The 15,003-nt window shown below is 35.9% G+C and overlaps 1 protein-coding gene across 8 annotated transcripts in view; it reads left to right on the plus strand.

Moving 5' to 3' along the window:
* trol (terribly reduced optic lobes) overlaps positions 1-15,003 on the plus strand; it is a 185,003-nt gene that overhangs the window by 145,288 nt on the left and 24,712 nt on the right. For 7 of the 8 annotated variants that reach the window (XM_076135504.1, XM_076135506.1, XM_076135509.1 and 4 more), the window contains 20 exons: positions 160-269; positions 476-589; positions 3,591-3,785; positions 4,423-4,545; positions 6,070-6,123; positions 8,393-8,523; positions 8,871-8,967; positions 9,291-9,425; positions 9,717-9,965; positions 10,145-10,341; positions 10,476-10,597; positions 10,871-11,087; positions 11,338-11,511; positions 11,881-12,020; positions 12,197-12,365; positions 12,707-12,915; positions 13,133-13,348; positions 13,724-13,999; positions 14,406-14,523; positions 14,774-14,871. In XM_076135504.1, the coding sequence (XP_075991619.1) occupies positions 160-269; positions 476-589; positions 3,591-3,785; positions 4,423-4,545; positions 6,070-6,123; positions 8,393-8,523; positions 8,871-8,967; positions 9,291-9,425; positions 9,717-9,965; positions 10,145-10,341; positions 10,476-10,597; positions 10,871-11,087; positions 11,338-11,511; positions 11,881-12,020; positions 12,197-12,365; positions 12,707-12,915; positions 13,133-13,348; positions 13,724-13,999; positions 14,406-14,523; positions 14,774-14,871 (3,144 nt within the window). The remainder of the gene's footprint in view (positions 1-159; positions 270-475; positions 590-3,590; positions 3,786-4,422; positions 4,546-6,069; positions 6,124-8,392; positions 8,524-8,870; positions 8,968-9,290; positions 9,426-9,716; positions 9,966-10,144; positions 10,342-10,475; positions 10,598-10,870; positions 11,088-11,337; positions 11,512-11,880; positions 12,021-12,196; positions 12,366-12,706; positions 12,916-13,132; positions 13,349-13,723; positions 14,000-14,405; positions 14,524-14,773; positions 14,872-15,003) is intronic. The other variant, XM_076135505.1, reaches the window with a different exon arrangement.

A 15,003-nucleotide genomic window follows, 5' to 3' on the forward strand; every position in this document is an offset into this window, starting at 1 on the left:
ACTTCCTATAGATAAAAATACACGTGTTTATTTTAAAATTATTTTGTAAGGCTTTTTGCGAAATAGCGACATTGCTCTTTCGAAGCGATTGGCGACTTTGCGATTGTTATTGTGGTTTGGTTTTTTGTATGTGTGTACATGTGAATGTTTTTATTGTAGATGCGACAATGGTGACTGCATAAGCTTCAATCTGAAATGCAACAATTATGAAGACTGCGTCGACGGCAGCGATGAAAGGGACTGCAACTCCACCATGACACCCAATATTCGTAAGTATCATACTTGAATATGAATACTGAACAGACTTCTCCTTTACTTTTTTTGCTTAAAAAGGAAGTTTCTCAATTATAGGATGCGGGTTCTCATCGGTTTTCATACCAAAACTCTCAATAATATATTTTTTTAATAGTGTTTGGAACAAACAATAAAATCTTGAAGGTTTTTCACGCTTCTCAAACACAATATTTTTTACCAGATTCCTGCAGCCCTGATGAGTTCCAATGTCTATCGAATGACCAATGCATTAGCATGCGATTCCACTGCGATGGCCACGCTGACTGTCTGGACAGTTCCGATGAAACCAACTGCCGTAAGTATCTGTTACTTTATACTTACAACCAGATAACAACCAACATCGAAATAGGGTGACACAAAAGGCAATGAAATCATATAAGAGTAATTAAAAAAAAACAATGCTTTTAGCAATTCCATTCAGAGCTTATTGAAGTGATTTCGACACTATGCAATAAAAAAAATATGTTTCTGTATATATGTATGATTTATAAATACTTTAAATAGTTTCTCCACGATATCACTATACTAATGATATTTAGTCACAAGTTACTCACTGCTTCTGCCTACACAGGCATTGAAGACATACATAAGCTACAAGCTAATACTCACTCTTCACGTGTAATAACAGTTTCAAAATATACCTTTCCAACGTTTGACCACTGCTTTCAAAACTGTCACTGCTAAATTGGGGCTTCAAAAAAGCACAGGGCACTAACACGCTTTAAAACTACGGCAAAAGCACTACACTGCACGTAATTATACCGTCAATGAGCACTTTGTGTGTTTGCAATATTGCACAACAATGCACTAGTACGTTATCACAATTGCAAATTGAATTATCTGCTAAAAAATACGTCAAATTCATATCACTTGTTTTGTGTCTCTACAAATCACAGCATCAAGCAAATTTAGAACTATAGAATTAATACGTGTGTACGAAAAAATAATATAGTATTCACGAATTAGAAAAAGTTTCTTACCAAATGTTAAAGATATAACATTTCGTATTAGTTTTACTACCCGTCAGTTGATTACCACGTTACGGGTGCTTTTATAATTCTTCAAACGTCTTTGCATTGAATAGTTTTTTCTTTGAATGGTCTATCATAATGTGTGCTCGGAATCCTCCGTGAGAGTAAAACGCCATTCTAAAATGTAGCCATACAGTTGTTTTGTACGTTGAAGTTGTAATTAACACTACTATTTCCCTCACAGCCTTTCGCATCTTTTCATACTTAACGCAATTACGCAGTTTGAAGCTTTTATTGTACAAAAAAAGAAAATATTAAATCTTGAATGTAATTAATCCGTTGAAAAGTTACTACATCTAGATTATTTATGTTTTCTTTAGATTATGATCTTCCTCTTTTGATAACCGATCTTCAATAAACCGGTTAAACTGAATGTTACATTCCATATTATTCAACTAAATGGCAAAAGCTGATTTTTAATGGCTACAAAATGAAAACGTTCAGAATTATAAAAGCGCCTATTAGTACTTGGTGGGTGGTGTTTGACGTAATGATGGGTGTCCAGCATGGTACATGACACGAGCGTCGAGGTCCCCGCCGATGGTAACCTGTCATGAATCGGAGTTCACCTGCTACGATGGTCGATGCATACCACACGTCCGTCGCTGCGACAATATTTACGACTGCGCTGATTTCTCAGATGAACAGAACTGTTACAATTCGGGTATCCGTTTTTTTCGTTCCCCCATGTCTGTGTGTAACGGCTGGAAAATAAATCTATTCAAAATGTTAATCTTTAAGCCAATTGCTACTCAAGATGATTTGAACTCAATGTATTCGATAAATAGCTGAATTCCAGTGTAGAGTACACTTGAATTTAACTGACCAAATATTTTTGATTAATGGATTGATAATGGACTATAATGTAGACCATATTAAATAATACAATTATATAGCAGAAGCAGTCTTCGCTTCTACTATATAATTATATTATGTTTAAGTATAATTAAAAAAGAAAACGAAAATATGTTTTACTAAATCTTTAAACGGTCGGAAAATACACAAATACCAATTAAATTGTTTGGTATTACAAGAATAATCTTTTTAACAAAGTCCCGTTACACACAGATGTGGAAAACGTCGTTTTGGAATGTGGTTTGATGAAAAGAACAGTTTTAGTAAACCCCATTGTTGTTTTGAAGATCCTTAGGGATAGGCGATATTTGTGCTTCATTGTATTTTGGAATACTCATAAATTATTCTCATCATGTAAATGAATTTAAAACATGTTTGTAGATATAGCGAAATTATCAAAATTGGTTACATGCGCTATCAGAGGGCCATAAAATTAATATTTTGAGTCGCTAAGGATTTTTATTATCGTCTGAAAGCTACACATTGTGGAGTGTTTGACTTGCAGACGGTAGGCATTCGTACTAGGTGTCGCCACACAACTTGAACACAAGTGGGTGCTTTAGAAAACAAAAGAAACGTAGACCCTGTGCAATGGTCTCTCGGTCGACTGTTCTACCAAATAGGCGCCCGTTTCAATTCCTTCCTAAAAAAATGTTCATTATGATGTATTGAAATTGTTCAATTTGTTTTGCGACACCTCTCTTATATCAAAGTCATCGCACTACAAGACCACAGTGCCATTTGTATAAAGTCTTCTGCTGATCGCGCATGAAGCATCAACTCTCAATAGAATCATATCATTGACATGGTTTGTTGCACGTATTTACTGCTTATACTCCTGTAAAAACATTAATTAGGGTTGTAATGGAATGAATTTGAGTCAATCACAAATATCTAAAAATGTCTGCTAATCAGGTTTCTGAATCAAAAACCGGTTATCCAAACCTTATTAATGATGATGATGAGGATTTATTTATTATAATGTACAGTCAACTTTATTTGTTTAAGGTCTTTGTAGAACCATGTTATAGTTAGAAATTTCTATGAAAATATTAACGAAGTACCATTAAGCGTTTTGACATATAGGTTCTTTATTGCGACACGGTTCTATCTGAAGCCTTTGATTCAAACAAGTTGACTGCCAATGTGATGAAGAATGACAACATTGTTATTATATCTATAAAACTATGATTACTTTTATCTTCTAAGAGACCGTTACACTGTTCTCTACCTATGGTTCAGTTTTTCCAATCTCTTTTCTATCTCACTCTTTCTTTAACATTTTTATTTCCATTACAATCCTACTTATATTTTGTCTGTACTATCTTAGTGTCTTGATACTTCCTCTTGCACGCTCCTGAACTTTATGTTATAAGGAAGCAAAGATTGAGATGACTTTATATATTGTAGCGTGCCCACCGGATAGCTGGCAATGCCGTGATGGTCAATGTATCCGATCAGCGGGATACTGCAATGGTTTTGCGGACTGTGACGACGGCACTGACGAGTCTGACTGCCCGTATTTGACAACTAGACGTCCTCGTCCTTTCGTACCAGCTACTGAGCTCATACAACCCTCAACAGCTAACCCGTTGGACGGCAGAGGTGAGACTTCTGGAGAGATCCATACTTATTTTTTTACATCTAGCTTTTCTTACAGACCTCATCGAAGCTGAAAGAGTTTTAAATCTTCTGGCTATAAAAAATACAGGTTATTTGTTATTTAACAAAAGGAACACACTGCAGCTTCAGTTAAAATGAAATAATTTTACAACATTCAGAACGGTATTTGTAGTTACTACTTTTACTAGCTAAGAAAGTTACAAGCTAACTCGAACATGGTATTTACGAATATTTTACCATTTGGATTAAACTTACCAATGGATACCTATAAATAGTGGATATAAGATCGTTGCCCAGTTTCATCTGAATTAACGTATTAGGTAACGTTCTAGAAGGTACTTTGACGGAAATTTTATTTATTTATTAATCTGTTAGATTATCTGAATCTAATCCATGAATTGTAAAACAGATCCTGCAGGAATATAGATTTTAAACCAAATGCTCAATGGTAACGAAACAATATGAAAGCATTTATCTTTCTAACCAATTTTAATTATGATAGCCTAAATACTCCAGTAGTAGTAGTTTTGCAATATTTTCTAGTTATTCTTCTTTCTTGTGGTGAGTCCAAGTATATCAGAATGTGGATATAAGATTGAAGATTGCGATTGATTGCTAGGTGGATGTCGTCCCCACCAGTGGCGTTGTGAGAACGGACCATGCATAAACGCATACCTCCGTTGCAATGGCCATATTGATTGTCCCTACGACCTCAGCGATGAGTTTGATTGTCCACCCAACAGTAAGAACTTGAATCAAAGGATTTCAATAACATATGGTCTTGTAACCTAACATTGACAGATAGACCCTCTTAACGTTTAACATTATTTTTATAGTGCTTGGGAGTATTCGATTCAACTTATATTAGAACATTTCTTTCTCTGTCATTTGTCATGTGAGTAAGTAAAACAACAACAACAACATGATAAATTTGTGTACAAACGCAAATAAATATTTTAGTGTACTGTAGTGTATTTCATTAAGCCAGTTTTGTCGAATTTTTTTGTAAAGTTTGCAAAGTTTTGTTTGGTATTAAGAGCATTAAGAAATCTTGCGATGCTTTCTCTAGACTTTTGACTGTCAAAGAGTCTTCAAATTGTTGATGATTTATATTTTCATTAACTAGTAAATGTAACTAAAGAATAATAAAGATACTAGTTCCGTGTCAATGAATTAAAGTCTCAGTTGACGGAGAACAAATAAAATTAGATGTAGTTCAGCAACATGATGAACTCCGAATAAACAAATATTCGTCACTCCCAAGTATATAATAATAATCCCAAATATGTTTTTGATAAGATCAATTTAGTTAGTAACTAATATTTTTGATAATTACTTATATAAGTTAACGACTACCTAAAAAATGTAATTGATGAATTGGTATTTGAAACAAAAGTATGTAAATATTAACAAATTTAATAGCCTGATGAATAATAAGAATGTATATAACTAATTTAGCTTAACGTATAGTAGTAAATATTTCTCGTATTTTGAAAATAATACCCGTAAATATGGTTTGTAACATTTTATCGTAAGACGGTGTATGGTGAGTTTGTCCGACATACTTCGATACTTAAACCTATCAGAATTTCTTACTAAGTTGAGGTTATTTACAAAATAAAATGTTATATTAAAATTTGTTTAGATATTCCCATAGTTCTAAATTGTTTAAAAATTAACACAAATTGCCGTGTATAATTGTATATACATTATACCTATTTAACTACGCGTGACACCACAGAAAATCATTTTCATACAATTTTAAACAGCTGGTGTCTATGCAACTGTAGCGTGATTCTCTATTGTCAGTAATAGCGAGTGCCTAGATTTTGAGTATTAACATTAGTCGCCACGGCACCCGGTAGGGGCGCTAATCATATTTTCATACATTTGTCGATAGCCGCTTTTCGAAATCGATAATGGTAAGGAATCACGCTACTGTTCTCAACCGCAGTCATTTTGTCCGTGCTGTATGTGACTGTAAATATAAACGAAACTTACCCCTAACTCCAATGTCTGTAGAAAGTATATAGTTAAATGTAAATAGAGTTATTTCTGTAATATTATAATGTAGCGGGTATTAAACGCGATTGTGAGTCAGTCCGTAACCGCAATCGCTGTAACTCGATCAAATCTTCGGATAAAGATTATTTCTTGGGCAATGTAACCCTAAATTTTCTAACGAGCTGAAGACCCGTTGAATTATAATATTATGTGTACAATCCTCAATAGTAATTTCTTCTTCTAATCTTACTTTTTATTTCAGGTCCTCTTGCACTGAACTTGCAAACAGAGCCTTCCAAACAATCAGTGAGAGACGGTGAGTGAAAAAAGTGTATTTTAATATTTTAGCCTTTGTTATAATGTCATGTTTGTATGCAATATTTGTTATGTGATTGCAACATTCTACATTATAAAAAGGCAAAGATTTACAGGTGAGACGTAAGATCTGCCAAGTTCGCTCTTAGGTGGAGGGTATAGTTACAAATGCAAAAATTACAGACACACAAAGAGATGAAAAACATTTACACATTTTCTCTACTTCGTGTTGGAACCCTGAACACATTAATCAATATTATACTCGCGTCAAAATTCGTCGTAGAGCAGAATGAAATATAGTGGACTCCTTTTGCTAGTCGTGAAGTCGTGGTGGTTGGTCCGGCTGTATAATAACTCGACATCTAAAAGATGTGATACTGACTGCTGGTTAGCGTCCAGATAGACGTTGGTAAACTCGTATAATACAGGTCCTTTGCAGCAATATACGACAGACGCACCAGTTTAGAACGTCAAAATTTTATGCTATTACTACGCCATAGGCGTATTCACTCAAATCACAGTGGTGACGAGTTCTTAGAGAATTGATTCCAAGAGTCATGACAAAGCTGTTCAAGCCGCCTGATAGGCCTTTGACATGGCTAACGACTTTTAACTTAATTGACGTGCCTCCGAAGCACGGAGACGCTTAGTTGTAATACAACGAAGTAGCCACCTCTCCATGGAATGTCCGCACCAAACGTTGCTTAACTCCATGGATCGTTTACCGATTTAGCCTAACTGGAAATAAGCGCCTCCAGTGGTTTTTTCCTAGACAAAAATTTGGTATAATAGGTTGGTGGTGGTATAAGACTGCACTTATGTTCCCGGTGGAGGTACAAATAGATCTAATGTTAGTCTTAAATAAGATGTAGTATTAATAATAATTATTATCCTTGGATAATATTATTAATTTGTTTTTATTGTTTCTTTCATGGTGGTGGAACAGTCGGTGAGTTTTTTTGCCTGACAATAATTTTGGGCAAAAAATAATACTGGGTTTTTCATAACATTTATTAAAACGGCTTAAGATTGGAACGATTTGGTTTGCGTAACATTTTTATTTACAGGGTGATATTAAAATTTATAATATTTATTTCGGTTATAATAATCATAACATGGTATCAAATTATTATACATAGTGTATTTTTTTAAATATTTGATTAAATAACATTTTTACAGGGATTTTTATGCACGTTATCATTATTTATTTTATTTTTATTGATTTCTAATGCTATTATATACTTATATATCGATATACATAAAAAAGGGTTTATTAATAATCATTAAAATTACTGAAATAATAAAGGATTGATCGGTATTGAAAGGTATGCACTAATATGGGTCGATTTTAATAATACGGTTGAACTAAAACGCTTATACTCGTATTTCGAGTGGGTAAGCATTAACTTATTGTAGCAGCTTATTATTTGGGATAACATGATACATACAATACACTCTACCTATGTATGTATGTTTGTAACATGATCTATAAAGTAGGAAAAGAAATAGAGATATTAAAGGTGTCATCTAATTCAGCGAATAAAGAACACAATATAACTTAGAAATTAGCCATATGTGGCAAAAATATATATTTTGATGGTACCTGAAAACTCTTTTTATATCATTCTTAGTTGTACCGAAATAAACTACAAATGTATCTAGCACTAACGATAATAAAATACATAGGTATTTTTTATTTCACACGTTTTTTTATTCACAATACATATCATAAACATTTCGATCTCATGAGACGCATGAAATGGGGAGTGCAACTTTTGAATCATTGAACGATGACCTGAAGCACACTTAAAAACGTTACTTAAGAGCTATTTAAAAAAAATCCTGTATGAAGATTTAAAAATGCTTTAAAGCTTTCTTCAGAGTAACACCACAGAGTTTCGAGGGAACTGTCCCCTAAAAAAATAATTTAAAAGTAAGTTCAAGTCTCGCCGTTATTTTATGTTTAACGGTTTTTATTAAAGTTTTGTTACAATTTTCATTTCTATAGACAATTACTACTGAATAAAATAAAAAAAAACTAAATAAATGGTTGTATAATGTAAATCGAACACTATGTTTGATAAGCAACTAAACTAAGTGTATCGACATGGTCGAAATTGGCCAATGAAGGTGATACTTTACTTGCAGAAATGGCCTTTCCTTCCTAAAACTCGGTGTAAAAATAGTGCTCTAAGTGATAAGTGTGGTTCAGGCTTCAAGGGTCTCGTTTTTTATCAAATGCCGGATTAGTTCAAAGGATTTCTCGATAGGTGGCGACGTGGTGTTCCAATGTCGTGATGTTGGTCCGCACCGTGCTGCCGTCAAGTGGCGCAGAGCCGGAGGTCCTCTCAAGAGCGGATCTACAGATATCCGTGGACGATTGGAGATGTTCAATGTCACCGTAAGTTATTACTAATTTAAGATTGATTTTCCTTATATCTTAACTGTCGTACTGAAACGTTGTGTACTTAAGCTCTGATTAATTATATATCTAGTGTTTTCAAGTTTTGTCAGTTTAAATACTTTAAATCAATTGTAAAACGCTCTTAGATGACGATTATTGGTAATACACTTACAGTGTGTAGAAGTTGGTTGGATGGTTGCCCATATTCAAGGGGAGATAGATGTTAACTTAATAGACAGATTGATACCTTCCCCATTTCAATAGATAGCACATCCGTATTGAAACAATTCTTAGTATTTTTTGGGAGGAATTCGTGCTGACAAAACGTCAATTTTGTATTACAGCAAGCTGACGCTGGAGAATACGTCTGTGAAGCCGTACAATACGCTGGACTATCTGATGATGCTAGAAAGAGCGTCTTCCTAGTCGTCAACCCAGCACGTAAGTATTCTAAAAATTGATTCCTCATAAAAATAGACAGCCAAGTTCTAAACAAATAAATTTATTGCTATCAACTTGATACGATAGGAAAGGCAGGAGCATTTAAAATATAAAAAAGTGCAGCTGAATTACATAATATATTTTCTCGATAAAGACGACGTCAGTTTGAGTTTCAGAATTAAATTTTGAATGCAAAGAAGATCAATCAGGAAAGAACAATATATCATCAAATTAGAATCACAACTTACATGTAGACCATAAAAATCTCAGTCATTAAAAAAAACAAATAGGAATAGCAGTCTAAAAATTTGTATTTGTTGTAGCGCCTCTAGTGAATCCCTACCATCAATGCCAGCCTCACGAAGCTACCTGCAACAACGGCCAGGAGTGCATCCCTGTCTCTGCGGTATGCAACGGCAGAATCGACTGCAGCGATGGATCTGATGAGGAATCTTGCCGTAAGTAGTGTTCAGATACCCGTTTCTTTTTTTTGATGAAAGTTAGTTTACTAATAAACACCTTTGACGTACCTGCTAAGATATGTTATTATAGTTATTTAAAGCCTATCTCTGTACAGAAGTTGCTGTTATTTTTCTCTTTAAAATAAATTATAGGCCATAGACCATTCAGTTGTTTTATTCATCAAATAATTATTTATTAACTATAAGTTAGTATAAAACCACATTGCGGACTAATAAAAAAATCTGGTAATTGGCGTAACAAATACTTAAAACGGCTATCTTTTATAGATCACGATGGAATTTGCGAACCGAATCAGTTTAAGTGCAAGAACCGTAAATGCGTCTTGAAGACCTGGATTTGCGACTCTGAAGACGACTGTGGTGATGGATCCGATGAGGAGAATTGTAACCAACGCGGTGACGGCAGATGTTCGGCCACTGAGTTCACTTGCACCTCGCGAGACCAATGTGTGCCTAGGAGCTTCCACTGCGACGGACTTCCTGACTGCCAGGATCACTCTGATGAAGTTGGATGCCGTAAGTATTCATATCCCTTTATTTTTTTGTTATTACATTTGTCTTGCCATATCCCTTTAGCACAATGTGTTTTTTTCTCAAAAATAAATTACTGTACTATATAATTTTTACATCGCTTTTTAACACACAGATTTTGACTTGAAAGTGGAAATAGATTTAATATCTATTATTTATCCTAGGTGCTGTATACGTACATAGCCCACCGAAACCTTCCTTCGTAACACTGAATGCCGGCGAAACTCTAATTCTGAGGTGTGAGGCGGTCGGAATACCGGTGCCTGTGATCTCATGGCGTTTGAACTGGGGTCATGTACCTCCGCAATGTACCTGGACTAGCGAAAATGGATCTGGTGTTCTGACCTGCCCTGACATGCAGGTATGTATTTTATTTTATAAAACTATCATAAAAAGAACTAACAACAGTGAATCGTCGCGTACAATATTTTAATATTAGCATCACTTTTATTACACTATGTATATATTTTACTAATACATTATTTGTCCTTTTAGCACGACCACAGCGGTGCGTACTCATGCGAGGGTCTCAACAACAAAGGCACTGCATTCGCGACACCCGACGCTATTGTATTCGTTAACAAGACCGATATCTGTCCTAGAGGATACTTCAACAGGTAATCCCTTATGTACCTAAAAATTTACATTTTGCAATTACTTATTGCTAGTATATTTAAAGAGCCCCATTTGGGAGATGTACCTTCTTCTCTCTCTCTCTTCTCTTCACAGCATAATAGTGTGTAATGCTAGACGTATGCCTCTTGCATATGCTTCCGATGAGGTCCATTAGCTGATGTACCTTGGCTCTGTAAAAATTACATTCATACGCATATTTTTAGCTGTACTGTTCGAAAAATAACCGTTCTAACGTTTTTCCTTGTAACTTACAGTGAAGCTCGATCAGAAAGCGAATGCATCAGTTGCTTCTGCTTCGGAAAGTCGAGCCAATGCCACAGCGCTGACCTGTTCACGTACAACATCCCTACACCACTAGGAAAGGGAGGCACTAGGCTCGTCGGCATCGAGACATCTCCGGCTGGTGACGTGAACATCGCTACACAACCCGTTGACCAGTACCACTACATGTCAATAAGGAATGAAGCTACTGTAAGTAATTCATTCCTCTTAATTGATTGATTGTGCACGTTTGGTATAATGGTTAACGTCATCGCTGCGCACAATAGCCGTCACATCACGTGAACCCACCCGGTTCAAATCCCAATCGGAGCCAATTTGTGTGTGTAAATTTATCTTTAAGTGAACGTAAGAAGTATATTAAGCTTTACTTATTTTGAAATCAGATGACGGCGTGTAAGTTGTCCAGAGGCATTTTTAACACAATTTATTTATTTCATAGGTAACTAAGTTCGGTGATTCGTCGCTACGGTCCAGAGTGCAGCCCTACCTGACTCTTCCGGATTCCTACCTCGGCAACCAGCTAAAGTCGTATGGAGGTCACATTAAATACACTCTGACTCCACACACGGCTGTCTTCGGTATTGATGACTCGGCTCCTTCTATTATCATCAAGGTAAACGTTACCCTAGGGTATTATATTTTTTTTATTGATCGATACTAGGGATCCAATTCAATATAATATTTGCCTACTGCCCAAATCCGCTTAAGAGTTAAATGATAGAAAAAACATATTCTATAAATGTCACATTGTGATGTCACAATTTGTTGGGATCAAATGAATGCAATTTTGTTTCAGTTTTTGATAAATTTAATTAAATAAACATTAATATTAATGCATTTTGCATCAATCTTTTACTACACGTTTAACATTTTTTCTTTAACGCAGTCGTCTATCCTATTATAAAATGACTACTAGAACTATCAATTAGTTTCTAGTAGTTATACTTATTTATTTTTTTATTGACGAATGGTTTGTTTGCAGGGCAAATACGGCAACCTGTTCCACAACGTCCGGGCTAGTGGCGCGAGGAGCATCAACGTCGAGGCTCGCTTCACCCCTGAGCATTGGTCAAGGTACCCTGATGGCAGTTCTCCCGCCACCCGCGAAGACATTATGGTTGCGTAAGTATTTATTTATTTATCATCATTTCAACTACCTTCATAGGGTCTATACCTAACGCAATAGTATGGCTATTTACAAAAATCAAAAAAAGTCATGGATCTAGAAATATAAAAATCTTTAAAGATAAATTATTAATGTGTTCATTGAGATTAAATATATTTTTTTTTGTTTGCAGGTTGACTGATGTAACCATGATCGTGCTGCGTGCTAGCCTGAACAACGCTGGCGTGAACATCTCTTCCTTCGAGATGCAGTCCGCTGACCACACTAACGTTGGCCTCGGTGCTGCCAGTCTTGTGGAAGAGTGCACTTGCCCCAAAGGATACGAAGGACTTTCATGCCAGGTATTTAGACTTAAACCTTTATCTTATTTATTTAAAGATATATCGTAGGACAATTTATACAAAAGAAGAAGTTACATAAGTAATGTGACAGAGATTCCATATATCTCATTCTATTTAGCAGTCAAACATTCATATTTTCATCGAAACAAGACAACAGTAAGGTTTATTAAACTATTCATACGACTGGCAGGAATACTTACAAAAACGAATACAATGAATTAGCAGACACGTACACACATTTAAGATTAACAAAATATTCATATATAATAATTGACAAGAATTTATAAAATACATGTATAATTAAAATAGGCCTATATTAATAATGTACTTTGATCATTTAGAAATGCGCGTCAGGTTTCGTCCGCAAGCGGGTAGGACCTTACATCGGCGACTGTGAGCCTGAAGAATGTCCACCAGGCACATATGGCAACCCAGCTGCGGGAATACCTTGCGACCCTTGTCCTTGCCCACTCACCAACAGGGAGAACCAGTTCGCTAGGACGTGCTCACTTGGACCTGATGGACGTGTCATCTGCGACTGCTTCCCTGGGTATGCATGACTTTGAATTTTCAACTTTGGTCGAATGATTCTTCATCCTGGCTTTAGAGTTCTATTCTCTTACATATTCAACAGTATGAAAGAACAAAACAAAAATTTGCGTCCTATAAAATCGTACTTACCCATAATTTATTATAACAAAGTCACCTCATAAGACTCGTATGAGTCTCTTCATATGTAAGTCTAATGTTATTAACTTTTTGTGTAGATACGAAGGCCAGAACTGCGAAGTCTGCGCGCCAGGATATGAGGGCAACCCCTCGATCCCCGGCAATTCGTGCCAGCCGAAGAAGAGCAACAACTGCAACCCCGTCGGTACCAAGTCTGTCCGAGGACTCGACGAGTGCGTGTGCAAAGACAACGTGCAGGGACGCTACTGCGATCAATGCAAGAACGACTCCTTCTTCCTCTCCAATGACTTCAGGTAATTAAAATGCATACATACATAAAATCATGCCTTCTTCCCATAATGTTGGTTCCCTTAAAAACTTTATTTGTAAGGAATTTGGTATCTAACATATCTACTGTAAAACAAATACATTACTAAAGCCACATTTTAAAGGGCGTTTTACAGGTCTGTTCAAAGATATACCTTGTTAGGGTTTATAATTTTATGAGTTAATTCACACACATCATACGAATACGAATCCTCCAATGGTTATGTGACCGCAAATCAGCAAGTAACTTTAATTTTAAGTAAAACCAGAAAAAATTACGGTTATAGAATAAAATTATTATAATAGTAGATAGGTACTATAGGTATAGAAGAGCATGCTAAAGAGACCATTTTTTATTCCAGAACCGGTTGCGCAGTGTGCTTCTGCTCAGGCATGTCCCAGCAGTGTACGAGCAGCAACTTCCGTCGGCGTACCATCGGCGTTCAGTTCAACGTGCCACAGATCGTGGACCAAGTGAAGGTGTACAACAGTGCTCCAGCCAGCGCCGTCGGCTCTGTGAGATACGCGTCACCCGTGGAAACCTCGCTTAGACCTGAACTGTACCGCGGAGAGGTCACAGTCAACAATGTCGAACGATCTTCATCATCCAACGTGTATTACTGGAGCATGCCTTTGAGGTAATTTTTTAATTTTTTAAAGACCATTCCCGCACAAGCTTTATTATCATGTCGTGGAGACTTATACAAACAACGGACACAAAGTTCAACCCTTGTAAAATAATATTCCGTACAAATAATATTTTTTCTTGTGACGCGGCACTATTGACCAGTCTCTTAGATCGATTCTCAACTTATAAGAATGACTGCGGCAACTACTACTGATGGTCCATTTTGGTACAAAATCGTCTCTCTATTTGTTACTAACATACCAATAAAATCAAACCAAGAAAAAGTTAGTTAAAAACCAACCATATATTTATCGATGACTATGTCCATTGTCTGCTGACATTATCTTCTGCGTCATTGATTCTTTCTTAGAAGAAAATGAAATAAACTTATTTCAAATGTTTTATTCCTTTAATAGTTTCTCTGGCGACAAAGTGACGGCTTATGGCGGTTACCTTAACTACGTGCTCAAGAACGTGCCGAGCTCCGTCGACCCGAGATACAGGAACACTGCTGCCGATGTCCAACTTATCAGCGTAAGTATATTAACACTAACAACTAAACGACAACACAACTTTGCTTTTCTCTTAAAGTACGTAGGCTCACCAGGTCTAAATATCTAACAGGCAGCTAATCAGGTGGAATTTCGACAGTTGTTTTAATATATTTGCTGCGACATTATTTAGCAGATAGGTTATCTAACACTTAGATATAAAATGTGAAACTGGCCCTTGATATTATACGTTTATTGATCAGCTTTACTAAACAAAACTCTATTGAATACAGGACAATCATCTCACATTCCACTACTTTGGAGATTTCTCAGCCTCTCACGACGGCATCTTAAACGCTTCAGTGCAGTTGCTCGAGAAGGGATGGCAGAGGTAAGGCATTATTTATTTATTTTGAACTTTATATACAGAGCTGTATAAAAGCGGACTTAACAATGTAGTTAAATTCGAAACTTGAGCTTTAAAGGTAGATAAAAAGCAATTAGACAACAAAAACACAACTTG

This window comes from Anticarsia gemmatalis, chromosome Z, assembly GCF_050436995.1.
Source record: "Anticarsia gemmatalis isolate Benzon Research Colony breed Stoneville strain chromosome Z, ilAntGemm2 primary, whole genome shotgun sequence".
In the NCBI taxonomy this organism is placed as follows: Eukaryota; Metazoa; Arthropoda; class Insecta; order Lepidoptera; family Erebidae; genus Anticarsia; species Anticarsia gemmatalis.